The 23,830-nt window shown below is 40.7% G+C and overlaps 2 protein-coding genes across 8 annotated transcripts; one reads left to right on the top strand and one right to left on the bottom strand.

Moving 5' to 3' along the window:
• Positions 1–1,928: 1,928 nt before the first annotated feature.
• On the bottom strand, positions 1,929–9,419 carry mettl4 (methyltransferase 4, N6-adenosine). Its single transcript, XM_068304135.1, has 8 exons — positions 9,104–9,419; positions 7,681–7,746; positions 7,158–7,512; positions 6,875–6,944; positions 6,569–6,743; positions 6,384–6,490; positions 6,200–6,285; positions 1,929–2,724 (listed from the first exon to the last, which is right to left on the bottom strand). The coding sequence occupies exons 1-8, from the start codon at positions 9,332–9,334 to the stop codon at positions 2,459–2,461; spliced, it is 1,356 nt and encodes a 451-aa protein (XP_068160236.1). The 5' UTR covers positions 9,335–9,419; the 3' UTR covers positions 1,929–2,458.
• A 71-nt stretch (positions 9,420–9,490) lies between these two features.
• On the top strand, positions 9,491–23,680 carry smchd1 (structural maintenance of chromosomes flexible hinge domain containing 1). Of its 7 annotated transcripts, none has more exons than XM_068343680.1 (47): positions 9,498–9,760; positions 9,890–9,965; positions 10,368–10,526; positions 10,628–10,710; positions 10,819–10,952; positions 11,068–11,182; positions 11,301–11,420; positions 11,546–11,712; positions 11,816–11,909; positions 11,992–12,199; positions 12,292–12,412; positions 12,866–13,046; positions 13,292–13,486; positions 13,583–13,696; positions 14,022–14,128; positions 14,355–14,437; positions 14,565–14,678; positions 14,936–15,010; positions 15,530–15,649; positions 15,715–15,856; positions 16,218–16,320; positions 16,547–16,619; positions 16,748–16,887; positions 16,967–17,095; positions 17,200–17,424; positions 17,570–17,712; positions 17,940–18,025; positions 18,106–18,224; positions 18,546–18,707; positions 18,828–18,950; positions 19,049–19,128; positions 19,275–19,432; positions 19,634–19,746; positions 19,816–19,877; positions 20,020–20,107; positions 20,291–20,422; positions 20,529–20,684; positions 20,782–20,809; positions 21,043–21,162; positions 21,291–21,376; positions 21,478–21,600; positions 21,731–21,909; positions 22,513–22,622; positions 22,795–22,865; positions 22,949–23,117; positions 23,210–23,359; positions 23,446–23,680. In XM_068343680.1, exons 1-47 carry the CDS (start codon positions 9,584–9,586, stop codon positions 23,538–23,540), a joined length of 5,808 nt encoding a protein of 1,935 aa, XP_068199781.1. In that variant the 5' UTR covers positions 9,498–9,583; the 3' UTR covers positions 23,541–23,680. The 7 variants fall into 7 exon arrangements, with proteins under 7 accessions (XP_068199786.1, XP_068199785.1, XP_068199782.1 ...); XM_068343679.1 differs by having other exon boundaries at positions 9,499–9,760; positions 20,782–20,908; XM_068343681.1 differs by lacking the exons at positions 23,210–23,359; positions 23,446–23,680 and having other exon boundaries at positions 9,496–9,760; positions 20,782–20,908; positions 22,953–23,111.
• Positions 23,681–23,830: the final 150 nt, after the last annotated feature.

Here is a 23,830-nt window from a genome sequence, read left to right as displayed (position 1 = left end):
TGACCTGATGATGTTCTCTGTGGTTCCCATTTGAGGTTGAGAAGAATTTCACTGCACGGAAAAAAAAAATAAAAAAAATTGCATTATCTGATGCATGAAAGCTCTTAGTCCTCCATGTCCACACAAATGCCCACAAAGCCATCAGGTTTGAAGCCAACCTGCTCCTGCTCCAGAGCTGCAAACGTGGCATAACACGTCTCGAGCAAAATATGCGACGGCGAAAGAAAGAAAGGTCTTCACCATGGTTCTTCATCTTGAATTTGACACTCTCCATTTAATGGTGCCTGGAGGAAGAGGACAATGACGGTGAGACGAGTCTGAAATGCAGTGCGAGCGTTTACGGAAACACTGGATGTATTTAGCAGGGATGACCTCACCCAATATTTCTTTTTTCAGAGGCCCTCATGACAACACAGAATGGTAGTGGAAAAGAAAACTTTCTTTTCCAGCTAACAACTCTTTAACAGCACATCATAATACCAGAGGACAGCTTCGCATTAGCTTTAAAATCATTCCAAATAATGTCAGCAATGAGGATAGGGAAAAGGTCAGATGCAGGCAGACAGTGATGATGTCATAAGCTGGAGCTCAGACAGGCATCTAGACTAGATATAGAGAGTTCTGCACAAAAAGTGATAAATTTAAATTTCAGTAGATGAAGTGTCGCAGATATTTCCTGTCTGACAAGCTTGATGTGTGATAAATTAAGTGTGTGTGAGCGTGAGGATGGAACGTATCCACGGTAATAAAAAGCATTATGGGGAGTCTGAGTGTGTTATATGTGTAAATCAATTACTTTGTGGAATGTTCATTCCTTTTCACGGATCAGGCGCGAGTCTTTCTTTCATCTCTTTAGGAACACGATGTTAAAAAATCTCCGTCGTGGCTGAATACCTCTGCAACACCATGTCACAAAAGACATTTCACCCGTAACATTTGACCCCCTACCGAATTAAGCCGTTTCACATTTAAAAGGAACACCCCTTCAATCACAGATATGTCCTTTCAACAACGTCTGTTTGACCTCTGAACGGCTTAAATGAATGTCCAATTTGTCTTATTAAATGAAAGCACATTCCGCAATGAATGGCTAACATCTCAGTAGAATTATTTCTATCATCAAATAGTTTCATTTTCACTAGAAAGGGAAATAAAACCATTTGTATTTAGGAGTCCAAACTCATTTCCCCTCCATATTTTCATTCATTCAGTGTCGCCATGGCAAAGACAGCATTATTGTTGATACCCTCCAAAGTAAACCTCCACATATATTATATGTTTGCAAAGGAAACAGGATGGATAAGCAATCAGCTTCCATTTCACCAAAACATTGCAGACAACAATGACGCATTGTGCAAGCGAGGTTTATAAAAGCCAATGCACAATCTCAAATTTTATAACGCTGCATTAAAGCAAAAGATTGTATATTGCTGGTTTTAAAATCTTAAAAGACAAAGCGCAAAAAAAAAGAAGAAGACAAAACTGGTGCCTCAACATTTCTGATGTCAGGACTTCTGCAGGAAATCTGTCACTAACTTTGAGTTCTTGCTGATTAAACTCAACTATCTCTCTTCCTGCCATTATAACTGTAGTCTGATTAGATAACAAGAAATAGCTGCACAGAACAGTGTGGACAGTTATACATTTTCCATGTAACTTTTATTTTAAAAAGTAGATCTAGATCTCTTTTTCAAGAGATCTGTGCATCAAAAAAATTATTGCATCCAGTTCAAACAAGGACAGACACCCTGATAATTCAGAGTACATTTGTATTAAAGACAGCATGACGATGTAATGCGTAAATAATTGTGCTGAAGTCACACCCTGGCTTCATTAGCCGCGATGCGGACTGCTGCTGCCATAACTCACCCCCCCCTTCCTGCCTTAAAGACAGCCTTGCTCATCTCCACATCACCACCACGCTGCCCACCCCCCCCCCCCTCTTGAGACCTCAGACTCATCGGGGAGACCTCAACCAATCGGAAAAAGGCAGATTAATGGCTACGCTGATGACTGGGGAGGGCGACGTGGGGAAGAAGGTGTCAAAACACAAAAAGGTAGAACAGGGTGGGGGCTCAAACAAAAATGAATGAAAGTTTCTTTCATTAGGAGTTGGAAACATTTTGAAATGCAGCATAAAATGAGTAAAAAATGGAAATATTTCATCATCCTCGAGATGCATATCGTGCCAAAGTTGCTAAAAGCCAGAAATAATAAATAAAACCTTGAGTTCTGTTTTTTCTAAATGCAAAGTGGGGAAATTAAAATCGTATCTGAAGAAATGCACTTTCATCTCCGCATGCAGCAACAGCATGAATCGCTACCTTATGAAAACACACCCTGACTCAAAAACAGAAATGAAAAGGCCCCACACGCAGGAGAAAGACAGATCAAAAGGATCCCGTTCAGAATTAGTTCGGGTTAAAACACAATAAAACACTAATGTGACAAGAAATGTTCAGTCCACGGCGACGGGACGGTGGCGTGGAGGACACGACTCTCCGGGTGAACTCAACACCGGTGTGACATCGGCTTTGGCCGTCGTGCCGTTTGCGGCCTCGCCTTCAGGGATGCTCCCTCCATCGTCTGTTGGTGTCACGTTGAAATAGCTTGTGTGCTGAAATTTGAGCACCTCGTTGCCCCAGCTGGTCCATCCGGGGTGAAGACTTCGGGCAAACAGCTCCAAACGCTTGGCTTCAGCTCCAACGTAGGGCTTCAAAACCTCTGCAGGTAACAAGGAAGGAAAGGAGGCATCACTGACCCATTGATGCTCTGTGCAATGCATTGTGGGTAAGCGGGGTATTAATTCCTATAAATCATGAGTGTACTATTGATAAGGATGATTTGTGTGTTGATATAAAAGCTGAATTTTCCTTTTTTTTCTACTGGATGACAGCAAATTATAATTTGATTAAATGGATTATTTTCTGTATTGATTAATCAGCCGCTTGGATCATACAAACCATCCTTGCTGCCTAGCAACGGTGATGTCCTTGTTTGCAGTCACGACCAGGAGTACATTTCACATAACGCACGAGCATTGTTAAATAGTAAAGCAGAATTACGCAGGAATGAAGCTTTTATTTGGGTCTTGATTTCGGAATTTTCATGTATTCATTCTTAAAGTGAAGTCTGTCAACTGCAAAAACTAGTTGGCAACTAAAACATGGGACATTTGAATACATTACTGCAGTGGATCAATTTATTATGGGGGGGTGGTACTTGGCTTGTTAGTCTGTAATGGGCAGAAGAGAGGACTGGCCACCCGCCCAGCTCCTTCACCCCCCCAGCAAAGACTTTCCCGTGTGGAGACTGGCAGCGACCTTGAGTACTTAAAGTGATGATATTCCAGGGACAGCACACCTGACAGCTTCACCGCCCTGCTGCATGCTCAAACCACCCCGACAGGCGCCAAAGCTAACACTCAGAGAGCTAATGAGCACAAAAGTCTGATCCTCAAACCACAATGTGCTGTCCTGCCTCCTGGTTCCTCTCTCGTTGCACGTCAGATAGTCAGAGAGGAAAGGCCAAACATGCAGGTCTTCAACTAATTCGACCCCAACTGGTGACTCAGCTCTCAAACTTGAACGGGCAGTAAAAGCTCTATTTATCCTTTTAACTGTGAAACGTCACGGCGTCACGGTGAAACTCCGGCTGAGGGAGGCCTGAGAGAAATGAAGGTGTTTCTAAATTACCTGCTACACAAGGAACATTTTCAATTTGGATCTCTGCCTTGAAGGCACCTGATATTCTCTCTCTTACTCTGTACATGACTGTTCCATTAATCCAATTACACTAAAGGGTATTATGTCGCATGCCTATCTTTCTAGTAGAAGTCATTAATATTAATCACTCTTTGATTCTCAGTATGCATGTGGAGTTCCACAAGGTCTTATGCCCCATCTTCATCATCGTTATATTCTTATTTCTTAGCATCCTAAACTATGATATATGTATTCCCAATAAAAGGCAGGTTTCCCCACACGAGAAATGTCATTTAACCCTTTGAGATCAGATTCAATGCTAATGGCATGACAATGAGCTCTCCCCCAAAAAAGTACAATCACATTAGACTTTCTTTTAGCATCATCACAGTGAATTTTAAATAATTGTAAAGATCAATTTTAGAGCACAGAAAATGATTCCTATGATGATAAATGCTTTACAAGCAACAGACCAACAATAACGTCACGTCTCATAGATCTGAAAAGAAAATCAATTAAAAAAAAAAAAAGGCAAATGTTTTGACAGCACGAGTTCAAGATTATGACTAACTTTGGTGCACAACAAAATAATACATATATCTATAAGTTGTTCATTGGACAGCTGGTAAATAAAGTTAAATATTTTAGCTTCCAAGTAAATATACTAAGGAACAAAAAATATTATAGGCCCATTCCGGAACCAACAGAAATACAACTCAAACAGATGGCACTGCTTGCTGACATTGACATCGGAAAATGCTATTTAATTATCAAATTATTATATCAGTATGGGGGGGCGGCGTAATTTTTCTAAAGTTGGAGCTTTAATTAATAACAAACACTTTTCTTATCATTCTGACGAGTGCAAATATTTTTTTTTTCTCTGAGGTGACCATCTGGCAACGGCGATTTGTTGTATCTGTAATTGCGTTGTGGTGTGCTTTGTCTCGCCATGGTAACCGAGACTGTTGGTGGAATCGGGTGAAAGCACACACAAAACAAAGCACTTAACATAAAACAAAATACATCAGAATCAAAGGGATAACAGCTAGAAAGTGATGTTTCAAAAAGTACTCATTGTACTCCTTCCCTGAGATGTTAGATGATCGTCTTAAATAGCGATGCTAATTATAATCTTCCGGTTTAACTAGCATCGGGCAAAGCTCGTTTCATATTTCAAGCTCCGAGCCACTCCCCCTGTCAGTAGCGCTCCCTCACCTCTTGCAGAAAGCGTTAGATTTTAAAACAGATGCTTCTGAGTTGCACCACTTCTAGCTGCTCTTCAGAAGAACACAAGAAGCAGTTTTGGTTTCGTTTACTCGACTGACTTATTCTCCACCGGATGCAATCCTGTGCATCTAAACCTGCATCTGAATAAAAAGAAAAATCAAAGTAATTAGAATAAAGGAACCAGTTGCATTTAAACCTGCTGAGGGCCTTTGAGTCACACGAGGAGGTTGAAGGCAATCTCTGTTTTAATCTGATCTCTACGGCATCTCAGCTCTGCAATGGCATTATTATGGTTCAAATCAATGTATCTGAACAATATTCAGCCGTGTCCATGAGGTGTAGAAATTTTCTGTTTCTGAAAGGGCAAACATTGGTTGTGTCTCACCATCCATAACATATCGCATTCCCCTGAGAGGGAGGGAAATGACGTCAAGCCTCTTTTATTTATATTCCTCATATATTCATTGTCAAGGTTTTACATTTATTCTCAGTAGTCTGTGATGGAGTCGATACCACAGGGTAAAGTTCACCAAATCTGAGCAGTAGATGTTCTCATTTTGACAAATTAAACCTGTCAGAGGATTTAAAGCACACGGTTATTGTGAATGAAAAAGAAACCCTGCATGTTGTTTGAGCAGCAATGTGCTCTTTTCAGCCCCATCACGAATCTCTACAAACCCTGGCAACACGTTCAAAAGCAGATGTCAACTTTATGCAATAAAAACTAAAATAATATGTGAGCAAGTGTGACATCTTTACTTTTATGACGTAAAAATACTGACTTCTCCTGGCTAATACAGGTATGATAAGCAGAAATTTCCCATTTTCACACTTGAAAAAGAATTATTAATACCTGTCATTAATGCTTATCTGAAGGGTTATATTTCATAACTTTAATACAAGCTTGTATTGCAAATGAAAATTGCCTCTGTCTATCGATCTATTCCATTATCGAGTTAGTAGGTGTAGCATACATACATGTACATGGACTGATGATTTCTCATACAAAAACACTGTCATTTTAATTTGAAAACCAAACAAAAAAGGCTGACTTAAAATTTCAACCATGCAAACCTGAATATCGGACTCACACCTTTAATTGTAGATTTGATACAGCGAGCTGTGAAGGGATTAAGCGCTTATCATGTACTGTACATCGAGATGATCACTGGTGTTGCAGCACTGCTCTCTGGTGGCAAAGTAAAACCTACCTGCACTTCCTAAACAAATCGCTGTGGTATTTATAAAAATGTTTTGACATTTACCTGACAGTGAGGGCTTCTGGGAGTGGAGAGCTGATGGAATGCTGACAATCAAACGTTGATCCTCCAAAGGAACATCAGACCTGTCACTGAAGGTGATGCAACAAGTCTCAGAATAGAGAAATAGGACAGAAGGACAAAAAAATGGATTTATTCCACTTGAAGATCACCACAGGAAGAGCTTCACCTTGTTGACTTCACTGTAGAGGTTTGATATCGGCCCAGCACAAGGACTTCGTATGGCTTCTTATGATTTGAGTCCAGTGGAAACACAAACTGTCCAGATGTGGTGACCTGGTGGACAAGAGCAAATGTTTAAATCATCCAAAGCTACAACTATTGGTAACTAGATTTAGACTTGTGTCTGCTTACCTTGACCCAGAGCCATTCAGCCAGAACCTGTACTCCCCAGTGTGGATACAGCTCATCACGCACGAAACGCAGGTGACTTTGCCGGTTTGTCACCCAAGTGGCCACCAAACAGTTTGGAGACGTCAGCAGGGGCAAGGGGAGCCGTTTCAGTTGGGTAGAGCTCAAAGAACTGTATCTTCAATGAGAAAAGAGTTGTGAAAATGTAATGTTTGTTTGGATGCTAATGGAATCAATGTGAAATAAATAATGTCTTATCTTCCTTTTTCAAGTTGTACAACTATATTAATGTTTAAATGTCAAAAATACCCGCGTTTCCTCTTCACAGACTTGTTTTCCCAAGGTGGATCAATGACTATTAAGTCAAACATCTTTCCATCTGCATGAGAAACAAGCAAAACAATTACTATAGACTCACACTGAAGTATCTGCAATGGTAAAATCTGCGAAAAGTAGTCAGCATTATACAAAAAATAAAGAGTGAAGAATTATCAAAATCGTATAGTGGTCATTACTGTAAAGCAGTTTGTGAAATCTATACATTCTACAAAAAAACATATTTATGATTTCAGGTGTGTTTAGTAACACTCACAGTGAACTAGAGGGTCTATTCTGGAGAAATCAGAGAGCAGGAAGGCTGTGCATGGGGGCATCACGTATTCCTGTCCCATAAGTGTCACCACTGCAGCACAGTCGCCCCCGTTCTCCGTCACCCGAGAGAAGAAGTCGACATGCGGTGCACGTCCACCGTCTGCAGGCAGCTGCTGGATGCACTGCTCCGGCGCATCCACAAGAGGGAACGCTTTAGCCATTTCACATAGAGCCGCAAGGCCGCAGTCCTGGGTCGGAGGAGGTTCCGACGCAGTGTCGGTTGCTCCGCACAGGAATCCCAGGGATTGGGCCAATTCCACCAGGGACCTGGTCCCCTCCAGGACTGCCAACCGGATCTGTCACGGCACGCATTATATACGCATATAATTCAGACTTTGTGACGTGTAAAACTGAAATAATAAAAATAAGGGATTTGTGCCATCATCATTGGTGAAAAAAGTGTCAAACTGAAAATTTTGATACTATTGTCTATTCTTAAAATTACATAATGAGGTGGGACTCACCTTCTCATGGAAGGACTGTAAATCAATCTCTCCCTGGTTGAGTTCGTGGTGTCTGCGTTTCCGTCTCTGAAAGATTTATAGTTAACGAAGCAAAGGAAAAGACAGAAGTATGAAACAGAAGATTATCAGAACTTTTTATCTCTATATTAGTTATTACCGTGCATTAACAATCACCACTTTCAATTTTAAATTGCTTTGAAATTTAAGATCACCGCTTTGAAGCGGGATGTAGTAATCACATGAACAAACTAGAACCAAGGCAATCCCAGATGCTGACGCCAATTATGATGGCCGACAACGCAGGTGCAATAAAAACGCAGGTGCAGCAGAGAATGGTTTACTGCCAAAACGGGAATTCTTTAATTGATTCTCAGCTCATCAGTACAGATCAATCGGGAAAACAGCGGGAAACAGCCCCGAACTCATAGGCCCTAATCCTTTTATACTCGCAGGTCCACCTTCGTGTGTATGTGTGCATGTATGGGTGTGTGTCTTTTCCTTGATGGGAAAACGGGAAACACTGGGTCTCTAGGCAAGCACCCAAAACCTTCTGGCAACAACAAGTGTCACTTTGACCTCATCCTGTATTTCCGGTTTTACACAATGGAGTTCTCCACTGCCAAAACTGACCTGTCCCCAGGATTTGTGTAACTATTTTATTTAATTTTAATCATACATTATTCACTACCACACAGACTGCAACATCCCATGACTTACCCTGACCTACGTTCAGGGTACCCTGAGAGTATCACCCGACTAGTGATACTCTCAGAAGGTCAACGTAAGTAAGACCATAAATCACAGCTAGTGCTTTGATCTATGGTCTTACACTGATTTTCTCCCTTGTCTTTCTCTCTTATCCGCTTCCTCAGTGTACAAAAGTTGAAATTTGACCTTGACCTAGTTTTCTCAAGGTCAAGGTCATCATCTCAATTATGAGTAATCTGCTTTTTGTTTCATCTTTCTATCTGAAACTGTTGTGAAGATCTTTGGTGGACAAACGCGCACACGAAAACTGACAATTATAACACATCACCGCTTTGCATTATTACAATATAATTATAGTACATCACCGTGTGTATTACAGGGGCCTGTACACACTAATATGCATGATTGTGATTGGCTAACATACTAGAGTATGCATTCTTAATTCCCTTTCGGGGATTATAACAGTGTATAAAATTAAATTGAAGCGGCATGTAATAAGAAATATCTGCTATGGTCTTCACTATTTTGTTTAATGGCTAAATGTTTAATCAAATTAGAAAACGACGATGGGGAGATGTCTCCTCTTCCTTTGTTTAGACTTCTTTTAAAGTAGTTAAATGTGAGCCGTGACTTTTTGCTCCAATCGACAGCAATGCTTCTGGATGAACGGATCAACCCTAGCAGCAGCAGCAGCAGCAGCAGCAGCAGGGGTTACCTTTGTTGGTCTGTTTGTGTTGTGCACCGTCTCCGAGTCTCCCCCATCCGACCAGGCGCTAGAGCTCAAACACATGTGACTTTTCAACACTCGGAACCACTGGCTTTTGAAACGGCACTGGACTCTCAACTTTAGATTATCCTGAAACCGGATGCAGCGCGAACAGCCTTGATCGATGAACGACTGCGAGTCCACAACCCACCCGTGGCTATTCCCACACACCACGGACATCACGAAACTGTTTTCAGTTTCGATTTCAGACCCGTTACGTGTTCACGGCGTCCGGATAACTTTGCTTCCATCGCAGCCCTCCGTATTTACGCAATCGCGGAAGTGACGGATGCAGTTTGTCCCTCATCCGTTTCCGTGAAAATGAAACTTAACGGAACAACAAATAACTTTCGAGGCGCTGACGGCGTCACTGACGGGATGATGGACTCTGTGTAGAGGAATTTAAAAACTGCACAGTGAAAAGACGAGATGTTTAACAGGAAAGCTCAAGGTTGTTCTTTTTTTCCCGAGGGGGAAAGAGTCAAAAAACACGTTTATGTCCACGACCGCCGCTTCGGAGACACTGAAGTTTGTGTCAAAACAAAGGACGTTTGTTTGGAAATTTCTAACTGGGATTTCAACCATTTCCTTCAAATCCTGTGTCGGGTAATGCTGGTCTTTATTTGGTTAAATACAGTAATTTTAAGTATCATTTTTTTAAAATTAAGAAATATCTGATTATAGTGTGTGTTTTTTATTTACATCTGTATTGGAAATACATTTGTGTTGTTGCAGAAGTTTATGATCCCGGTTCATGACGCATTTGTGTTGACCACGACAGACAGAACAGTCTTGGATTTTGACAAATTCAGTAAGTATCCTTGCAAAAGTTTAAAAAAAATAAAAAATAAAAAAAGTCCAGCAATGAATTTGAGTAACTCTTTCCCCAGTTTTCCCAGTGAATGTTAATAATATAGGTTAAATAGGGACACCTGCTTACCTGTATGGGAAGAGAGAAAGGTTGACCGCAACACAACACTCTTATAACTATGTGCTACTTTGTGTGATCACTTATATGATGAGTTTGTGCACAGTTTTATGAGCTGATAATTCTTTTTTTCTTTTTCTTTTTTGTTAATAAAGCGTTAAACGTATTCTCTAGTATCATAGATATTTTTCCTTGAAGCGCGTCTGACAAAGGAAGGCTCTGTCGTCGGCCTCTCAGTCGCTACAACCTGATATGAGGTTTGTTTTGTTTTCCTTGTTATTGCAGAGGCGCTTCAGGATGGCAGCACCGTGTACTTGTTGCAAAAGGAAGATCAAGCTCTTTCAGTGGCGACAAAGGAGCTCATTACTTTTACACCTCATTACAATACGCTGGTGCAGGCCGGAACATATGAGTACTACGTTAGTGAGGGCCAGGTACCACTGCGTAAGTGCTGTCATCATCCAAGTGTTATGGCTGACAGGATGCAGACTTCATGCTGCATTTTAGTTGTTCATAACTTGGAAAACTTCTGCTGCTTTTTCCAGCATACGCCATTGCTGAGTTCATCGACAATGCTCTCACAGCCACAGCTAAAAACACAGGAGTGAGGGAGATTGAGATACAGCTGGTTAGTTCTTCCAAAACACGTCTTTGAATATCAGTTTTACTTACTGGTGTTTCAACAGTCAATGGCCATTTATCTAAATCTATTACTGCAACTTATTCTGTTTTCCAGCTGTTTGATGAAACTCTTGGGAAACCTGCACTGATTGTTTTAGACAATGGCTGTGGGATGACCTCTAAGAAGCTTAATAACTGGGCAGTGTTACGGCGGTCTAAATTCTCAAAAGATAACAGCACATTTGCAAGGTTAGTGTGCTGTTCCTTTTTTCTTCAGATTACTCAGGATTGTCCAGATATTTTCTTTTACTTTTAAGGGCCATTTAATACATCTGCGTTTTTTGTTTTTTTCTCTTCGCTACAGTGAGGAAGAAGTATATGTTCCTCCTGCTCCTGTTCCTCGTAGCCTTAACAGTGACATATCCTATTTTGGCGTTGGAGGAAAACAGGCTGTTTTCTACATCGGAGACTCAGCCAGGGCATGTTTTCAGTGATTTTTTTTTTCCAAAAAAGAAGTAGGATTTGTCAGCTATTCATCATAAACACAAGATATTTTTCCACTTCCTTCCCTCCATTTTATTTTCTTCCTTTTTACAGATGATCACGAAAACAGCCGGCTCCCCGGATGTCCACGAGCTAGTTCTGTCGAAAGAGGAGTTTGAGAGGAAAGAGAGGGAGAATGAGAATGTTTTCAGTGGAATCATCAGAAACAGAAACGTAAACGTTCTCAAATAAATACAAACTCTTAACATCAAAACAAGACAATCATAATTTTTTATAGAAAACCTTGAGCTTTCTACTGTAGTGTTTCTCTCGTCAACCTTCTTGGTGATCTCCTGTAGCCTGGTGACTCCTCACATGTGAATGAAACCGATGAGCGCTTCCTACATGCCCTCATCGCTGAAGAAACTGGGAAGGAAAGCTTCACAGCCGTGGTTGTCACGGGGATCCTTCCTGAGCACATCGCATTTCTGAAAAAAAAGTTCCAAGTGTGGACCAGACAGCTAGCGTGAGTTCAGTCAGCCATACCTCAGATGCGAGTACATGACTGTTTCCTGATATGTTTGCTTTTCTGGGTTTTGTGTGAAAGATTTATTTTTTTCCATTTTCAGTCATGTATATCATTATTATATCCATGGAGTCAATGGGAATGACATGAAGAGTAACTTCACGAGTGCAGATGATTTCTCCAATGTTGATATTCTGGTGAGGCCGCTGGTTGTCCGAGTCATTTCTACTTGATGCAAGCTGTTGCAGCTTAACTTAGTGATTCTTTCTGCTTGATCAGGTCACTTTGCGGGAGAAGCCACTCAGAAGTCCCCGCGTGTTGAATCTAAGGGAAGTCGACAACGACATGCAGAGTCTGTACATAAAAGCTGCTGCAGCCACGTTTGAATTCAAGGCCACCACTGAGGACGGCGGCACAGTGGAGGGACTCGTTCGATATCATCCATTCCTCTATGACAAAGAAACGTACCCCAAAGAAGTCATGGAAGGTATTCATATATTCTAACAAGTACTTTGCTTACCAGCGTGTGAGAGGTTTGGTTGTACATTGTGGAATTTTTTTTTGTTCTTTGTTCATCAGCCCCTTGCAATGAAGACGATGACTATGCTGACTCTGGATTTCAGCATCTTGCAGCAGGGAGAAAACCGATATTTGAGTGTTTCTGGAATGGACGGCTAATTCCTTACACCACAGTGATGGAGTAAGAACTTGTGTTCACTTAAAATATTTGGAGACTTTTAAGTTTTTAGTTTATTTCTTGCCAACAAAGTGAAAAGATATACAGTATTTTCCGCACTATAAGGTGCACCTAAAGGCCTTTAATTTTCTCAATAACTGACAGTGTGTCTTATATATGAAAAAGTTTTAAAATGGACCTATCTTTCACACTGTGCTGTTGTCTTATCTTTCTATGGTATGATCCTCACTGCTGTATTGTGTCTTAAATGTCTTGTCTGTTAGTATGGTGAGCCAAAGATGAATTTCCACCCCGGTGGACAATAAAGATTTATTATTATTATTTTTATTATTATTTATTCGGAACTCCACTTCCTGTTTTTGTCAGACCTTTGTCTGTCTGTTTGATCCAAATCTTGATCATGTGGGGAGGTTAGTTGATCCTCTCTTTTCTATTGTTGTTGTCTGTTTGTTCCAGCTTTGACTGGTGTTCTTGGAACAAGGACTCAAAGTTACCCACAGAGTGTTACAGTCGGATTTCAGGAGTGATCTTCACGGACTACAAATTCGAAGTCAGCATCAACAAGCTCACATTTATGGACCTGGAGCTGAAACTGCAACAGAAAAGCAGCCTCTTCACACGATATGTGAATGGACAGGTATTCCTATACTTATTTTATGAAGTGTTTTGGGTACACAGTATGACTTCCATATATATTGTGTGTGTGTGTGTATTTGTTTTCAGGAGTTATTTTGAGTGACACGGGTAAAACACCTGGTTTTGAGCATTTATCTTCCAAGTAATCCAGAAAAGATCAAATTCAATTACAGATTTATTGCGTTTGTTCCAATTTAAGAACCAAGAAAAACCACCAGAGATCGCTGACATGTTCCATGTCCACAGAAACAAAGAGGGATTCAGAAAGAGTTCACACAGTGGCTACAAAGCTGTCATGAAAAACTGGACAAGGAAATAAAGTTCCTGGGTTACCAGGAGACAATAACAAGAACAGATGTACCTACTAAGGAAAAACAGTATCCTTGGGCGGCATTCTCTTCCATCGAATGGGATGGGAAGGTTTACGAAATAGGCCAACTTGTGAGTATTCTTTATTTTTTAAGACCTCCGTATGCAGATGAGTGTTGTCACAGTGTTCTTTATTCTGTTTTCATGCCTCCGTATCTCATCACGCAGGTGAAGTCTCACAAAACACATCCCCATATGTACGGTACCATCAATCGGTTTTTGCTGTATGGAAATTACAGAGGAGACGTCTTTGCCACGGCAGGACAAGTTGAATTGGCTCTGGTGAGGAGAAATTTTGTGGTTGACAATATGTTGTAATGAGAGAGATGATGTTGATTATGGGGACGGGAATTTTACAATTCAAATGGCTCCTACCCATCAGCCTTCTTTTTTTTTTTCCGGATGTTGTTGATTTTGCAAATGTCTTTTGTAATAACATGTTCGGAACTACGTATACTAAATAAATTAAAAATAGAAAATTATGGCATTTGTATTAGAAAGTGTGTGAAAATTTCTCATCTAAGGAAGTGCCGGATGTTTTGCAAAATCTACCGCAGTTTGAATGTTTTCATGCTTTTTTACAATAAATTTGAAAACTGTTTCCTAGCAACCCACGGCATTTCACAACAAGAACAAGATCATACCCATATCCAAGATCGACCAGATGGCCGCAGTTGAAGCCATTAACAAACACATTCAGAGCGACTTGGTCAAGTGAGTAAGCAGTTTGAGGAGTCGTTGTCGTGCTTTATATTGAGCTTCTATATTTACCACAAGAAGGTCCAAATGGAGCTGGACGTAGATGATGTTTGTGAATTTCATTCAACAAGCATCAGCGTCACGCTGTGTTTCACATCTGGTCAACGTCAGTGCTTCCTTCTTGAATACTAAGAAGTGTGTTAACACGTTTTCATCCGTTAATTATGTGTGATCGTTTCAGACTCCCAGTGAAGCTGAAGGTGGACTGGCCGGAGGGGAACCCCCTGACACAGAATGGTGTACATCCAGCGGGCACTCCGTTAGGTAAAACGCTGTGTCCTCGGTGATTCACATACCAACAGTGTGCATCAAAACGTGATATTCACAATGTTTTTTTCATCATGCTTAAAAATCACATCTCTTTGTTTATTTTACATTCACATCACTGCAGGACCTCTCCAAGTAGAAATTTTAAATGGGAAAGAAGAGTCGTTATCCAGGATGCCATCGGTGGGCCAGGGACCAGTGAGAAAGCTGAATGTTGACCTCAAAATCATCAAGCAAGGTAATAGGAAATAAATTTACTCCTAAACTTCTACAGAGGCTAAAACAAATGTTTTACTTCAGTGTTGTATGATGAGAACAGAAAAGACACGAGATTAGCCATAAAACTATCAAAAGAAAGAGTTCATTGAATAAACAAGGAAAAGCTCAGTTTTTTTTCTTTTAATCTTTTTGTTAGCTGAATGTTTTTGGGTTTTTGCTTTAAGCTCCTTAAAAAACCCCATTTTTTCTGAACGCTTGTCTTTATTTCGTACTTAGGTGATGAGGATAAGGAAGTTTACTCCTGCTCTGCCCAACATGCAGCAAAGTGGGGATTCTGGTTCAAAAAAATTGGTAGGTTTATTTTGAACTGTCTTTTTTTTTTTTATTGCTCGCCTTTGAATCAGAGGCGATTTCTCTAAGCCTGAAAGGGAGGCTCATCTTCCCCTAAAATATCAAAAACTAAAATGATGAAATATTTACTGTTGTGTAACATTTCTTTGACTGCAAATGCTTTAAAACACATTAATCTCGAAGACGGGTTTGTTCAGAATCATCTTATCACAAGTCGAATGAGTCGTCTTTGCTAACTTCTCATACGTTCCCATTTCAATCGTTTATTTCTGACACTGTAAATAAAACACACTGATAATAGTTTCTTGTTTCAGTTTAACATAATTTTAAAATTTCTTTGTTTGAGTTTCATCATTATCATTTTATCAGTTTGTTCAATCATTCATACTGTTGGCGAGGTCAGAGTGACAGGGCAAATATTGTTGACCTGGTTTTTGCAAAGGAGAGGAAAAAGACAAGTAGTTTCTATGGCTAGTTGGATTCTATGGATTAATATTTCTCATGTCTCATCCCTGACAGAGAACCTTAGCTGTCTGGGGAAGTACACTCTGTTGCTAAGCACTGTGATACATGATGGAAATGCCACTGTCTTTGGAGGCAGAGAGCTTCCCAGCTACCAACTCAACTTCACCGTCAAAGGTGAGGAAAACACGATACTTTGCCGGTTCCCTGGTTTCACGCCGTGTCCTTGTTGTCCCTCTCAGCGGGCAGCGCAGAGAGTTTTGTTCCCCGAGCAGTGAGCTCCACTCAGGTAGGGGAGCCTTTCAACATAAGTCTGCACATGACAGATGGATACGACAACCAGGCGGTACCTCCACCCAATCTCAATCCTGTCCTCAAATGCAGGTGGGTCCAAGTGGGTTCAGTTTGGAGGAGGGGGGACAGGGGCTATCGAATTGTTTGTTGTGTAAAGCACTTTGTGTACTTTTTTTAAAGTGCTATATAGATAGGAAGATGGATTGATTGACTTTAATATCATCAAGCGAAGTGTGTAATTACATTTACATTATGTGCAGTGCATCAATTTTAAGGTACGTACGACAACTGTAAAATTAAACAGTTCAACAGCAAATTCAAGATATTGTCCTCATCTCGCTTTCATGCCGACGCTTCGTTTGTGACATGTATGCTAACTGCTGCTAATGTCAGATAATCTCAAAATGCCAGACATTTAACTGATGAATCAGAAGTTATTTTTATCATTCAGTGGCCTGGACCTGAGCTATGAGAAAGTGGACGACAGTGGGGTGGCAATAGTGATCCGAAATGTCAGAGCAAGAGGGAAAGTCCTGAGTTACCAACATGCCAAGGTGAAAAAACATTCTCTCCTCTCAGACGACTGGAGTTTTTCCTGATTCTTTTATTTTATTCTCCATATCTCCAACCCCATGAATGAATGAATGATGTGGTAAATTAGATCAATCTATGTGAAACCGTATCACTGCTCAGCTCTCAGAATAAAATAATCTGATATTTGACAGAAATTTTGTTTCCTGTTATTTATTTCCATCCTGCTTGTTTTTTTTTTACCTGTAGCCGTACGAGCTGAACATTACCTTCCCTGGGATAAAAAATGACACACAGACTATCAGCATTGTTCTTCTTCCTGGTGAGGCAGCATTGATTCGTTAAATTAATTCATTAAATTGCGTTCTAATTTGCCAATAGCGTGTCTTTAGCATCTTCACTTTCTGTCTTAAAAATGAAAACCTTACACCTGAGCTGCTTGTCTTTCAGGTAAGCCACACTCCCTTCATGTGATGCCAGTCGACAATCCAATAATGATACAGAACGGAAACACTGTCATTTTTAATGTTGAAATTCACGACGAGGCTGGGAACATCACTGCTAACCCCAAGCAGGACGTTAACTGCCAGGTATGGGCACACTCGACCCCATCAGTCATCGGCATGTGCTAGTTAGCCTTAGCTTGCTTTTCCTTTTCGGGAATTCCAGATTCCAGGGTTTCCGCTGTTGTCGATTGACTGTAGCAGCACTGGAGCCGGTCAGCTTGTGACGAAGCCTTTGAATGTAAAAATAATTAAGGGGAATCCACAAAAGGTCAAAGTTCAGTTTGACATGCCTGTAAGTACAAAACTAAACAAAACGAAGCTTTGTGTTTTCTAGAACAATCTCTGATTAAAGTTTTCGATCGTGACATTTCCATCCCCACTCTGTTTTCCCTCAAGAATCAGAAGAACGTTTCCATGGTCACCAAGGAGCTGCTGTTGTCGCCCAGCACCAGAGTGTGCTCGATGGAGCTCTACAGTCATGACAACAGGAACCTGGTACTGAGGAATGGGGAAAAGATAGACTGGCTGGCTGGAGGCTTGTTGGAGAACCTGTACTATAGGTTGTACGATGAGAGCTGCTTTGAGGTGCCTCTTACCCCTGATATCGCCTCCAAGATCAAGGTGTGTCTGACTGTACTACGTCATATTGTTGTTTTTGTTTTTTTATATTGTGCAGATATTATGCAGATGTCAAACAGATTTTACATTTTTTGCTCTCCTGCCAGCTTATAAATAACTTCATTTGTTCGCTCTGGTTTTGTTTAAGGTCAATTGGAAAGCAGAGGTAGATGTGGATAATCTGGTCAAGGGAAAGCTGCCTGATTTGCAGGTCCCCACACGGGTGCACGACAAGCGCTTCTACCAGGTGTCCTACCAGGATCAGAGCGTGTCTGTCTCCTTTCACATTGTGTAAGCTACAAAACGGTTACAAATTCCTGCAGTTTTTTACAAGCTTGATAGGGATGGTTCAGGAAATGTTCTCATTCACTTTCTTTCCAAGAGATAACTGCCTCCAGACAAAATAAAAAAAAGGGAAAGTTTTCTAGCTCTGGGAAAGTTTGTAGTGCATTTGTCAAAAATGTTGAACTGTTCTTTCAATATCCAGACTTGTATCTTTTTTTAATCTATTTTTCTAGGCCTTGTCCAGATGAACCTTCAGTGATAAAAGTAACTATTCCCAAAACTTCTGTGAAACTTGGTGAAAAGCTGCCTGGAATCATCAGTGAGTTATTAATGACTCATAAAAATTTATTTCTAACATTGTTGAACTATAGATGACTCAAGATTTTTTTTCCCACACAGAATTGAAGGTTACCGACCGATATGGCAATGACACCAAGGTGCTTAACCCCGCCTGTGTCGAACAGATAAGAATAGAAGCCGAAGGCCTCGACAATTCGGCTGTTTCCTTTATTTGGCAGGTGGGAAAAGAGGCACACAATATTTCACTGACAAACTCAGTTTTGTAAAACCTTTGTTATGCTGGATTTTATGTAGCATGCCATAATTATAATCAGATGTTTAAATGTGGAATGCTTAGTGTGTTACGCATCTAGTTGTGTGTCCACTCCTCTGTTGTGACTGCTAAAAAACACTTAAGTAAATAAAGAACTTTCACTTGAGTAATATTTTGAATACAATAATTTTACTTGAAAGTATTTGTGTTAGCTTGTGAGAAAAAGATTTGGATGCTTCTTAACTGTTCGGATTGACTCCTTGCTCCCTCTCTATGTCAACATCAGGATAGCAGCAGTTCTTTTCACATAACTGGGATCCAGTTTAACACTGGGACTCCTGGCTCCAGAGACTTGAGCTTCAAATACAAGAATTTCGAGAAGCGAGTCGTAATCAAAGTGATGGCTGGAGTTCCCGCGCATCTTAAACTTCTCAGCGAGCCAGAAAACGTTAGACACAATTTTTACTTCCTTTTTACTTGACTACATATTTGCAAACCAGAAACCTAATTTAGATAATCTAAGCTCACGTTTCTATCATCTAAACCTGTTTTGTTTCTTATCTACAAGCCTTTACGGGTGTTCAACGACAGCGGCATCGCCACACCTTTTCTCGTCCAACTGTGCGACAAGTGGGGAAACCCTTCTCCAGACCACCGGGTTGTGGTGGATTTAATGTTTTCACCTTTAAAGGTTTGACTTCTAACATTACCATTCTTTCTCTTTTCACTGACACTGAGTTGTAAATAATAATCTAAGGATAATAAAGCAGGGAAAACTTCTTGTTTCAGGTAACGAAATCTGTTACTTCACAATCCGTGGATTCAGAAGGAAAAGCATCTTTCACTGTGAATTGTGTGAGCGGACTAGAGTGAGTGCTGCTTTACTTCACAGCATGAGCGGAAGCGTCTGTTTTCTCATTGGAATACAAAAAAAGTCAAAACACGCAATCGGAAATCCACAATCCCAGCATGTCCAGTCACCAGTTGCAGTGTTTTTATCCTGTTGTTCCACTAGGGGGTGCTATCAGCTGAAATTCAGAGGAACCTTCAACACTGCACATATTCCTGGGCCATCCGTGAATCTCATTGTCCTTCCTGATCCCAACAAACCTGTCCGCCTGTCAGTGGAGTACAACACACACAAAAAATTGCTCGCTGGAGGAAAATTCCCAGGTTTGATATCAGTTTTTTTTTCCTTCTGTGAAAATTGTGATGCAAACAAAAAAACTCTTCCTATCCATGTCGTATTGATCTGAATCACATACGTATCGGATCTAGATATGTGACTCACATTTGATTTGAATGGATGATATTTTTACGTTTATACAATCACAGAAAAAACAGATGAGTGCTCCGTTATGTGTGTGTGTTCAGTGTTTTCTGTGAGTGTGATCTCAGAAGAAGGAAGCCCGATGACGACTTTCAACCCGGCTGATGCATCCATGTTCCTGTGGCAAGGAACAGCAGCAGCGACTACACCACCATCAGTGAGTGACTTATTTACATCTGAGTGACTTTTATTACCATATCTACTGAGTTCTGCTTTTGTCTTCTAGGCCACCGAGCTTAAATGTAGTGAACCCATGGAGAATGAAAAAAATGACTGCTTTCACTTCAGGTAAAATACTTTTGGATCTTTTCCCCCTGAGTAGTTACAGGATACCTACATAGATATCTTCCCAAAAGTGGGAAATGGTCTTATTTTGAAGTCTTCTATCCAAGTTGATAAAAAGGGCTAACTTTGGTTTCTTTCACTGCAGAGATAAAGAGATCCCAGAATACGCTGGAAAGTACACCATCATGTTCTCTCTGCGTATAGACAAAACAAAAGTCTTGTCTAGTGATCAGGTTGGTTGAGCCCAAAAAATAGGAACCTGAAAATACCTTAAAATGTTAATTCCAGACACACACACTTGTTGCACTGAGATAAATAGTCTTTGTGTCCTCCTGGATGGTGGTAGTTCACTGAGGCGTCATAGGTTCTAATTGTCCTTGACTCACAGGGAGAAACGTCTGTTTACTGATTCTTAGATTACCATGAATGTGGTGGCCAATGAACCTGTCAAACTGGGACCCGATGCTCAGCCACCAGCCCCAGTCATCTCCTACAGTAACGACATCAGCAGCCGTACCCTGGTGAAAAATATGACTCTGAGGATAATGGTGAGCGTCTCAGACAGCGTTTGCATTCAGAAACAGCCCAAGTGTTCCAGGGAGTATGAGACTTCCAGTTGTTTAATTTGGGTGTTTTTCATCTGACATTCTTCAGGATTCGTTCGGAAACCCAGCGGGACAGAACCTACATGGAAAAGTGACGGTCTCTATAAAGAACACCAGCGAAGACGACAACAAAGAACTCCCTGTGTTTGAAGGACAATTCAACAGCTTTCAATTTGGACTGGAAGAAGGAAAGGTCCACATCACAGTGAGCGACTTTTTATTGTGATGCACTCTTGTTGTAACATGTCAGGCTTCGGTGAAGCACATCATGCATGCAACGCCTGTATGTTCATCCTGCACAGCGGCTAGCTGTCATGGACAACAGTCCTGGTAAGGATGGAAGTTCATACATCCTGATCTTCACGCCTGAAGTGTCGAATGTTTCCACACCTCTGGCTCCGTTTCAGCTCCTCTTCCATTTTTACAATGGTATTGTGAACAAGACTTTAATCATTAACGCCGTTCTGCTCCAGAGAATGTGATCACACTGCTAGGATTTTTTACCTAAATTGTGTAAGTCAACGTTTTTAAAGTGTATTTTCATTCATCTTTCCCATTTTTAGATGTGGAGAAACAGCGGAAAATGTCAGAGCTAACCAAAAAGAAAAATGAACTCACAACGACTATCAATGCATATAAAGACAACTTGAATACACAGAATCAACTCATTCAACTGCTGACCAGTAATGTTTGTTTTTTGTTAGTTCTCTGCACATTTCACTTCCAGAAAATCATCTGCCTTAGTTTTATGTCTCTTAATTTAGAATATTTTATAATTTGTCTTTAACAACAAGCATTTCTTTCATACTAGACCAACACAGGGATGCATGCAGTAAAGAGAATGAACAGAGAACGGCTTTGAACATAAAGAATGTGGATATATCACCATCTGCAACTGTAAGACGTACACATAAAATTTAATAAACATTCAAATTTTTATGTATTGGTTTGGATATCTCAGGTGTGTTTTATTGATTTAAATTTTTTGTTTTTAATAGATACCAGTTATAAAGGGACTTATACAAAAATGCACTGCTGAAGTCGACCAGATCCTGAAAACCCCTAGAAGAGTTTGCTCCATCCGGGATACCTTTAGGGGACAGCAGGATGTTTTGGGAATGGTAATATCATAGAAAAAAATACTTTTTTAAGAGTTTTTAAAAAAGTGTGCTTTCAGGAAATGTTAATATCCATTCAGATATATGTCCAACCACCGACGGAGGACAGATTTAATTCCACGTTTGAATTCAGGTTGGCCACCTGGCGCTTGTGCAGGATGACGATGTTGCGAGGGTCATCTCCTGGGTCATCAGTGGCGACATGGATTGTGTCATCACCAAAACATTGAGCGCAGCACAGAGGATCTACGATGCCACCCAGGGCAGACAGCAGGTCATGCCGCTGGACACTGTGTTTGTGCACCCAAACAGGTACGTTCTGTGCCAGTGATGATTTTTAAAAAAATAATTTCCAAAGAGTTTAATGTGTGAGTTTAATTTAAAGTATTGTTCTAGCAGCCTGAGCAGGTGAGATTCTTGTCTCTCCTTGATTATAGTCTTTGCTTTTTAAGCCTTCTCCTGCCACGAGCCTTCCAATAACAGCAATTTAAAGATCTTGCGCCCCCCCCTTTCCAGCTGTTTAACTACTAAGCAACAAGGGCAGTTCCAGTAAAGTCCTGATTTCATTGGCTGAGTTATATCAGCGCAAAGGACATTTTTCATGCTTGCTAATTCATGCTTTGAAACTTGGATGGTTAAAAAAAAGGAAACTAAGAAAGAGCACCTCCTCTTTGAGGAACATAAGATGAGAAATGTCAATACTTTTTTTCTGTGTGTAAGTTCATGCATTTTTTAAAAACAATTTGTAATCACAACCGTTTCATGCCTCTACAAAAGCTGAAAAAGTGTTGAAAATACACAATTTCGACATGACATGAGTTTTCACTAAGGAGCTAAATCTTTCAGACCACAGCCCTTTAGAAATGTCCCATATTGTCTGCAGTGTCTCTGTTCTAAGATGTGAATTGTTTACAGACCTCTGCCTCACATACGAAACGGCCGCGTGCTCTTTGAACCCCCTGGGAACCCCGTCTTTGCCAGAGACCTGCTGATTTACCTCCAAGACAAAGAGAGCTGTAAAATCGGTGAGCTAATGTTGGGGTGTTTCCCTTGCGCCCCTGCTGCTACTCCTCTTGAGTGTTGGGTGAATGCTTCCACCTGGGATCAAACCACCCAGAAGTGGATCGGGTTCTTCTCTCAGTTTGCATCCATTTGAAATGACCTTTTTGTCCTGAAATCATTCCTCTTCCGTTGCAGTGTTTAAAAACCTTCTGGGAGACACCATCCTGATTGATGACCTGGACTCTGGAAACCGGTACAGAAGGGAGGTGAGTGATGCTTGCGGCTGGATCTGTACCACATATTAAAAAGCCAGTGGCTGTCTTTCCTCTAAATATGCTCTTGCTTAAAGGTAGTGCGAAATGGCATACCATGTTCCACACTCCTGACCAGGCAGGGGGACAGGATCTCTGCCAAAGGAAAGTTTGGAGGACTACAAAACAGAGCTCCGCCAATTAGCAAGTTGAAAGTTTTTGGTGCCCCCCATCCTGAGCGTTACTTTGTTTTAAAGGAACAAATAGGTGATGTATCTCAGAGTCAGAATATAGTTTTGTGGACATGCTCTGTCAGATTGGGCTAGCGTGTCGCTTATGTCTGTGATTCTTTTTTTCAGACATGCTCACTCAATACTCCTTAACCCTCCAAAAGATTTCAAAGGCACGTGATGAACTTTCCCAGGCCAAGAACTCAGAGGAAGTGATAAAAAATCAACAAGAACTGAAGAAAAAGGAGAAACAGTTGGAGGAGATTGAGAAGCAGATTGGTATGGTTGTTGCCTCACAAGCAGAAAGCTTTTTTCTTTGTGTTCTTTCAGTCTCGATTTCTGATACGTCTCTGTCCTGTTTCTAGAGTCAATCATGGTAAGAACACGGAAAAGGGGTCCTGTCGCCAGTGAGCCATCAGATGTCGCTGCAAAAAGGCCAAAACAAACTTCCCATGTGTGATCATTTGATGACAATCTTTTATTTGTATTATATCCCATGAATGTTTTTTTTATTGAAGATATTTCCTTTTATATTTTTTGAATGCACAGTACTCTTGAGTGCCTTTTCAGTAATGTATGAAGAATATATCATGAGCAAGATTTATTTGTTTTTGTCTTCATGTCTTAAAAATAAAAAGAATGAACTAAGGAAAAAGTTGGATCTTAGCTGTCAGAAGTTGACAGGCGCGGAGTTTTACGCACGGATTAAAAAAAAACCCCAACTATAATTATCCAAATTAAAGGCTCCAG

This window comes from Antennarius striatus, chromosome 20 (genome assembly GCF_040054535.1).
Source record: "Antennarius striatus isolate MH-2024 chromosome 20, ASM4005453v1, whole genome shotgun sequence".
NCBI classification, from domain to species: domain Eukaryota; kingdom Metazoa; phylum Chordata; class Actinopteri; order Lophiiformes; family Antennariidae; genus Antennarius; species Antennarius striatus.
The sequence above is the reverse complement of the archived record's forward strand: the minus strand, read 5'-3'. Positions and strand labels throughout refer to the sequence as shown.